At 48.6% G+C, this 8,886-nt stretch overlaps 1 protein-coding gene across 1 annotated transcript; it reads right to left on the bottom strand.

Annotated features, from left to right (window-relative positions):
- Positions 1-6,014: 6,014 nt before the first annotated feature.
- On the bottom strand, positions 6,015-6,773 carry PFICI_06810 (uncharacterized protein; the record flags this gene model as incomplete). The annotated part of the gene is made up of 3 exons (XM_007835391.1): positions 6,015-6,105; positions 6,202-6,412; positions 6,536-6,773. 3 exons carry the CDS (start codon positions 6,771-6,773, stop codon positions 6,015-6,017), a joined length of 540 nt encoding a protein of 179 aa, XP_007833582.1.
- Positions 6,774-8,886: the final 2,113 nt, after the last annotated feature.

Genomic DNA, 8,886 nt, shown 5'->3' with positions numbered 1-8,886 from the left:
TGTTGTCGAGTTTGTGTGCCAGCAGGACGAGTCGTCGCGAAGAGAAAAGTTTGAGGTGCAACTGAAGAAGGTTGAGAGTATGCAGGCTTGGCAGGGCTGATTTAAAGGGAGAGGAAGAGAGGGTTGTGGCGGTCTCTTATTATTCTTGTTTGGGTGGAGCTCTATAATGGGGGTTTAAGAGATCCACGAAGAATGGAGATTGGGGGGGAATTTGGGGACGCGGTTTAACAGAGTCCAGAAAATGCGGAGAGAGGAGTGGAAAGCTTAAGTAGGATACAAATATATGGGGAAAGGAGAAAAGACGTCCAGGGTCAAGCGACTGGGGCCCCCGGTAGCAACGGGCAGTTTGTTGAGATTAATAAATATGGAAAAGAGAGACTGGACTGGAATGACTGGGTAATCATCGAGTGTGTGTGTGGGTGGATGGGATGAATTGGTAATACTTCAAAGCTTGGGGTAACCAACCCGTTCGTTACCTATAGTGATTAACAGATTAACTGCTGTTGCTGGGTAGTAGGGACCCAGTCACTCGCCCTACCTACGCCTACGTGCCACCCTCATTACTTCCATTCTTCCATAGCTGCTGCGGTCAGTGTACGGAATAGCATATAGGCGTACTATGTAGGTGTAAGACTACACTAGATGGGTAGAAATCACACCAGTTCTGACTTTGGATTTAGTGACCAGACTACCTAAAGTAGGCAAATACCATTGCCCTGGGTACACCAGTAGATCACTCGTCTAGTTGACCGAATTGGTAAGACGAGACAGACAGAAGCAGTAGAAGAGAGACAAGAGACAGAGAGAGAGAAATCATCGACACACGACAAAAGCAAGCCGCTTTTGCGCATCTGTTCCGCAATCGACGCTTGTCGTACGGTCCGCCCAACGGCCTGGCCTAGGCTAGGCAGAAAAGAGACCGAGACTAGAAGCGAATACTTGTGGAATACCTGACAAGCGACCCCACAACAGCCACGACCGTGGTGACGTTGGGCGTGGTGATCCTGTCGAGATGATGTACTATTGATTCACTATTGGACCAACCGAAGAGATGACCTTTTTTTTTTTCTTCTCTTCTTTCTTTGCGCTGTGCCACCTTTTAGCTTGGCGCTACTCTTCGGTCTTTCGAGAACCCCGTTTAGGTAGTCATGGTCTGCTAAAAAGAAAAAAAGAAAATCCCTGATCCAGCGCCTCGGGGACGAGGAAGTATTACCAAAGAGAAATCCTTCTGTTACCTGCACTAGTCAGCGTTGCCGTACAAGAAACGTCCTGCTGCGATCGCGTCAATGATCAAACGAGAGCACCGGACCGGACATTCTTTCAGGTCAATGCGTGTGCAGCCCAGAAGCAGTCCAGACGTGTCTGCGTCATAAGGGTCCCCGACTTTCCAGTCAGCCGGGCTCTCTTTGCACATTAGTCTGTATCTGTCCTCTGTAGGTAATGCCATGTATGTATGTAGCCATGACTTTGATGGTGAACTACTACCAAGTAGACGACATGCCTCATTGTGGTGGTCGGCGTCGAGGGGGGGCAGACAGTGAATTATATTGTTTCCCTCCCCACTGGCTTCATCTTGCATCCTTGCAATACAAAATGGCTACGGGCGCACTTATTCAGGATACTTACGTATATGAATGGCCGGATATAGCTGAACAATAACAGCCGTGGTCGCAGTCCTCCCGGAGACTAATGCGTAATAGACTTCTCCGTCTTGTATACACGTAGCAGGCGACTAACTTACCTTGACTGGGGCAACGGCACATGAATTTTGTGATCTGATTTTCTGAAATGGGGTCAGCCCATCTCCAATTGCCTTCCCCCCGGGTACAAAGGCACACTAGACGAACAAACACCTGAAGCTCTGGTCCGGGGAAGCTTTGAGCGAGACACGGGCACAACGGGTAGTGACCCCTTGTCTCGCAAAAGGGAAAAAGGGTGCGTGTGTGGCTTCGGCACCCCGTCCCCATCTCCAATAACCCATGCATGCCGAAAGAGAGACCAGACTGCATTGGCTCGTGTACATGTTCTGATGTGCGGGACAAGTAAGCCAAGGCTACCGGGGGGCGTCTAGATAGATGATGATGCGCCGAGCTGTCCTGACAGAACAGGGTGCAAAGGTTCCTTTCGTCAAACTCCCCCACCCCCCCCCCCCCCCCCCCCCCGGAGCGATTGGTGATGGGTAGCTTTATACTGCATGATTATTGGCGGGAATGACTTTGTCGCGCTGCTGGATGATTTGATGTTACGAGTCTAGTGGCCGGAGCTTTACCCCAGTCGCAGCCTCGGAACTGCCAGCATTAGATTGTAGTACTCTGTAGATACAACCTGGAGTGATGAGCCGCTGGTTTTTGGAGGCCGGATGTGCGGGACGACCAGGCTATTGCATGTAGAATTGATTTGGGTGTGCTCTTCTTCATGCAAGGGTTGGACGAGGTACGAAGAAGGGAGGGAGGTATCTGCCCATCCTACAGAGTACACAGTCGAAAGATATGTGTACAGTTGTCCTGCGTCTCTGTCGTGTGTTTTTGCATGACTTGACGGGGCAGGGAAGTAACATCATCGAGAATTGTGACCACGATATTATCATGACAATGGAACCATACCCCTCGAAAGAAGCAGGCAGAGTCAGTTCAGATTGGCAGCTCGCAAGGCCAAGTAAGCCAAGATGACGGCCTGTGGTGCTTTGGTGGTTTGGTGGAAGAAAAAGTCAAAGAGATCGACACAGGTACCCCGCAAGCGGAGTGCAAATCTTACATACGCTACCAACCTACATAGATACTGCAACGCACAGTATTTTCCCAGGATCCTTTCTGGGGAATACCACCGAGGCGTCACCCCAAAACGAAAAAAAAAAAAAAAAAAAAAGAAGAAGTTACAAAGATTCTGTGATTGTTTCCGTGATGGTCCTCGTGAGTCGTGACTTGAGGTCGGTCCTAGCTGCTGGTAGATCAGTTTCGCATCTTAACCGTTAGCCGAAGCCTCGATCTTTCCTTCGCCCTGAGACAATTGCGAGGGTGTCGATAAATGCCAATTTAGTGCGGCAAAATGGTTGAGTAATGACGGCGAGGCGCCATTGTTGAATTGTGTATTGGCTGCCGAGGCTGTCCAGCAGGACCTGTAACGTACAACCCGCAGCACCTAATCTCAGGTTATTTGCATGCCAAATGACCTGAACCGACATGAGGCAAGCAGTCAGTCGCCTCCAGCTAGGCATATTAGTCAGATTACAAGGACCCTTGATGCCTCTTTTTCCCTTTATTCAAATCATATGTTGACGTACGTGGAATGGATGATCATGAGGAGTTGCTGGATCGGGGGCCGTCATAGTACCCAGTCACACGTTTTGACAGGGAAAGGATCTGGATGTAGATCTGCTTGGAAGGTTTTTCTTTGCCCTTCCGACCGAGATGGTCGAGTCCATCAGCCGTCTGCCGCCAGTTTGGGTGGTCCTCCCCCCTCAGCGAGTGGACCACGATGGATCATGGCAAAGCAGTGGTTTTGCGGGGCCCCAAAGGTCAAATTCACTAAAGTTGGTGGAGCAGAACAGGTGCCACGATGACTTCCTTCTTTCCACTCTGTCCGTCATCACCGACTGTCACGTTTGCATCTCTTGTCTATCCATTGTGTCAGTCCGTTACCAAGTCTCGGTGTTACCCGCTGTCGCTTTGACATGTCTCTCTGCGGCGCCTCAAGCCGAACAAACCGAAATGGCCCAAACTTGGCAGTGGCGTTTTTATGCAGTGCCGAAGTGCCATGTGGTGTTTGTCACTATTCGATCGCTCCGCGGGCTTGGCTCAACTTGGCTCACTTGGCTTGACTTGGCTGACGACTTTCCGCTCTCTAGCCAAGCCTGTTTCTCTGCACCCCACAGTCTGGGCGTGGACTGACTGTCCCTTGGAGGGGATTTCGCAATGGTTCACTGAAAACACAAAAGAACTGGACCTTTAGATCTCTAACTTCTCTTTTCTTTTTCTTGCTTGTCGCTCAGACGTCCCAACCAAACTGGCGGGACCGTCGATCAAGTTGGGGACGACGCAATGCGCATGTACCGTAGATACAACTTCATGCACAGGAGCTCCAGTATTCGGGGGTATATTGCCAATTTGTGCGCTGTAAAGTATTTGGGTTGCAGGCTGCAGTAAGAGAAGGAGGGGAAAAGTAGCTGCCATCAATGTTGCATCTCCAGGGGTCCGCTGACAGGGCACCTTCTCCAAAATGACACTTTGTACTACAGAGACATGGACCCTTGTGAACGAAACATACATACGAAATACGTTGGCTGTCAATTGTCTCGTCTCCAAAGTATATCTAGATTCAATCAGTTCTTTCGATCGACCAAATCATCGCCATCATCGCCATCATCGCCATCATCACCATCATCACCATCATCACCATCATCCATGTTGCTGCCGACAAAGCTTACGTTGTGCGCGCTGACTGGCACGCGATGCCTCTAGAGGCGATTTGTCCTGCATCAAAACTAACATCGTGATGGTCTGTCTGGAGACAAGATCTACTGAAAAGCAGGTGCACTAGAGATGATCTGAGCCTAAAACGTTGGGCGGACGAAAGGAAGTTGACCTTCTACTTCTTCTTCCATGGCGCATCCAATAACTCCCGCGCTTCTCATCCGTACCCCGTTGCAAAAAAGTAGTGCCCGCGTTGCAACCAACAACTGTACCTATCTAAGGACCTAAAACCACCTAGCCCATCCCAAGGGCCGACGATCGCCCTTGATCAAGGCTTTCACTAAAGGCGATAGACTTTTGTCACACAGACTTTTGTCAGAACTCAAAAATTCACCCAGTCGACTTACTATTGGCATTAACTCGAAATGTTGTAGCCAACGGCGTCTTCGCAACGACCTGCTAAGTAGGTAACAAGTCACTAACCTAGGAATGTAGCTAGGTTAGCAGGTTCCTGGAGGTTGGGAAATCCTATATCAGCACTAAGTTCAATCATTGGAGAAATGCGTGATCAGTCGCTTGCTCACTCGCGCCCCAATAGGCAAAGGAAACATTTGCTTGCTGCAAGGAGGGGAGAATGGCCCATTGTTCGACAATCTAATTGATGCCACGCGTACCTGAACGACCCTGCCAAGAGACGACCTTGGATGATCTGGCACTCGTTTCCAAGCGAAATTCAATGTCTCCTCACCTACCTTGTGTTGGCCGCATAATATTAAATGGGCGATTCATACTAAGAATATGACTGCGCCGCTTTCATGCGTATACGGGACCTACTGCATCCTGCAAATAACTGGATGTATTTTACCGTTTAGCCGGGAGCGCCAACATTTCATCAAAATACATAGTTAGTGGGTAGGTAGGTAAGCAGCGTACTGTTTCGTTCTGAGACTAAATTCCAAAAAATGGGTTGCTAAAGAGCAGACAACAGGCTCTCCTGTAGACCTTCTGGTCACAAACTGTCTTGGATCTGTGTAATCTGTTGTGGATCTGGCTAAAATCTCGAGTCACAGCCGTAGGATCCTCAGAGCTTCTCATGTATACCTCGACCTACTAGTTAAACAGCACTACACTAGCATTCCCTCAGGTCGACCGCCTGACACTACGTGATACATGGTATGGAAGATCTTTCGGCCCTCCGATTCATGCAACTCCAAGCACCCCGTCCTTCCGTTCCACCGGGTTGCGAATATTGAATCGTCGACCCGAGGTCGGTGTTGAAAGACAAGATGGACGAGAGCGTCTTCTTCACTATTATGACATAATATCCGAAAGTGACAAGTTTCTCTTGGTACGTCAACACTTTTGTGCTTTATCCATAACCGCCTCCCATACCCCTATCTACATACTATGACATGCATTTGCCTTTCTGACTTCGCATATTGTCATTCCAAAGTCCTCTTATAGACATTTCTCATCAAGTACAGAAACAACAAATCACATATATCCACAACGGCCGCCAGGTAATGCTATCCATTGCCGTAAGAGCCTTTCCACTTCAATGGTGCTCCTTGGCCAAAGAAGAACCGCTTGGAGTCAATCATCTGATTAGCCACCATGCATGGCAAAGTGATCAATGGTAAAGTTATAGGGTGGCCTCTCTCTTGCCCACTCCTGAACGGCAAATCCGGTGATATTCCTGAAATCATGATTAGCCATACTCATATGCAAGGCCTGCGGGAAACGGGATCAAAAAAAGGGGGGGTTCTGCGCAGGTCGGGACAAATGAACATACATGCTGTCGCACGTGTATTCGATGGCTACATGAGCTTCGGTGCTATCTGTTGACGGGAACACCCTCGCTGCTATCAGACCACCACCTGTATACCCGCACATGACAAAGTCGGACTCGAGAGGGGATCCCATCGCGGATCCCGCACAATGCTCATCGAATCCGGGCACATAGCGTTCATCGAACATGATTGCGGGGGCCGAAACATTGAAACCTATAAGAAGACACCGCAATGAGCGGACAAGTCATCAGCAATCATGAACCTTGTCTGGCAAAAGGCAAAGGAGGCTTTCGAGCCAAAAGGTTGCACGGGGGGTTCAATCATGACTTTACTTACTGTACCAACCAGTCGTGGGATCATTCGGATTGCCGTGGCTCAGGCCTGCTTGCCAGTTGGTCACTTCCCAAACATAATCTTCTTCCTTGACCGGCGTCGGCAAACCAACGGGGGGCTCGGGAGGTCCACCACCGCTCTCTCCGCTCCCGTCAAAGTCCTCGGGTATCCCCGGGTCCTCGGTAGCACGAGCGAGGGACCAAATGGAGGCTGCTGATAGCAGGACAGTAAACGGCTTCATGATTGCCTTGATGAATTAAGACCAGCACTTGCTCAAGACTAGACAAGGTATCCAAGAGCAAGAACGTTATAAATCAAAAGCCTATGATTCGAAAGGATAGGAAACGCAGCGGTGACAATTTATAAATACACTTCCAGAACCCAAAGCACCATGGACAATGACGGACAAACTACCCTCGTGTGGGTCTCGGCCGGAAGCAGTATACTTAAGGTAGTATTGTATACACTGCATATTCACCCCAAAACCTAGTATCAACTCCTCCTCTATTTCTCCATTTCAGCTGTGCCAAGGTTGGGCAGCGCTTTGAAAGTCCTGCATTTCTCGGCGCAAGCCTCTAGTCATTATTCTCTTAGACGACCATCTCGTATTTGGGTTTTGTGAAACGTAGGCGTAGTTGCCCCGGCTAAATACGGTCCGTCCGACATGGTTCCGAAAGCAATACGAGCGGTGCTTGATTGGTCTCTTTTGCTCTATTCTTGCTCTTCTTCTTTTCTTTTTCTTTTATAGTATCAACAAGACTCGCCATTAACTCAACAATCAGATGTCATTAGTAAGAAACTTTGAAAACATAGGCTCAGCGCGCAGATACCGAGTCGTCATTCTTTCTGTACCTCTCGGTGCTCGTACGGATTTGCGGGAGGCATGATCGGGTCAAGGCCAGTCTCAAGGTAATACAGTAAAGCATGGCAAAAGTACTATAGCAATTTATTACATGACAATTGGCTGCAAATCGGTGACCGAAACGATTGCATGTTCACATCTGTTCGGGCATACGCATTTGGCCAAGAAAGTCTAACCGTCACATGAGATTTCAACCTTGAACTTGTTGAACCCAGACATTCGGTGCTCAACCCACTTCTGAGAGACCTTCATATCATGTGAAGACTAATTATGTCTAAAATGGTACTCGAAAGCCTGTTCTGAATAGCTAGCTACATGAACACTTGTGACTACCTTGAACGCTTTTTGACAACGCTTTGCACCTGAGTGACTTGTGTAGAAGCTGCTTCCTTCATGCAGAAAATGGTTAAGCTGGTGATATCCTTGGGACGACACCTTATGCTCATTGTTGTCATGCACATTATACTTCGCTGGACTCAGTTTGCTTCCGTCTTTCCATCCAGTTCGGGATACCATCCTTCCATGGGTTCCAAGAGTGAACTATTTTTTTCCAACTCATTCGTAGGGATTCGATGTTATTAGCGAGCATTATAGCCGGAATCGAAACCGCGGCAGAAATACCAACTGTAAGATCATTAGAGGAAATCGGGAAAGACCTCGGGGACACGTACAGAGCATGGGAAACAGCCACTCAGGTTTGTATTTCACACCCTCTGAGTCGTGTGGGAAGACGGACACGTCCAGTGCGAAAAGAGAGACGAGAAAAGATAGAGGCAGCTGGCAGTGAAGTACGCCGTCAGCTCTCAAGTCGTTGTTTGTATTCCTTTGTTGGCTGGACACTTACGAAGATTACTGTCATAATTGTGAAGACGAGAACAGTATTGGCTTGTCTATTGGCTTGTGTTGCCGCGCCGTTTGCTTGTAAGCGACTCAGTTCTGATAGGCGCAAGCCGAGAAGCGTGTTGATCTTCCCATTGTGTATCAGCGGCGGTCACGCAATCGAGACCATGGCAATCATGACCAACCTTGTTATCGATTTCCTCGGCCTCAGGAATCATGTCTTCCAGATCTTTCTTCAAATCTTTTGGCGTAAGAAATCGAGATGATTGAAAGCCACCTCATAGAAGCACAGCGAACGTCTCGTTCCATACGTGTTCCTGGCACTCTGCTAGAGACTTCAGGATGTGAAGCTCATCTCTGATATCTCGTATCTTCTCGAGAAGTTCTGTCTCGCTTGAGATGACATGATAGCGACTTGATCTCGTCGAGGGTTGACTGCTTTCAGAGCCTAACGGCGTTCTAGAAGTGCTCTTTTGCACCGAGTTGCCCTTCTTGTCCTCTGTTTTGAGGCTCTCGAGAAATTCTCGAAACAGTCTAGCTTCCTCATCGGCCTAAAGTACCATCATTAGTTTTTACGGAGCACCAGAGAGCAAACTGTTGAAAAACCGCGATTTTAGCCTTATACGCTCACTCGTCCGTGGTTATAATAAGA

This window comes from Pestalotiopsis fici (assembly GCF_000516985.1).
Source record: "Pestalotiopsis fici W106-1 unplaced genomic scaffold PFICI_Scf_4, whole genome shotgun sequence".
NCBI classification, from domain to species: domain Eukaryota; kingdom Fungi; phylum Ascomycota; class Sordariomycetes; order Amphisphaeriales; family Sporocadaceae; genus Pestalotiopsis; species Pestalotiopsis fici.
Note: the sequence above shows the minus strand (reverse complement) of the source record. Positions and strands in the feature narration are given on the sequence as shown.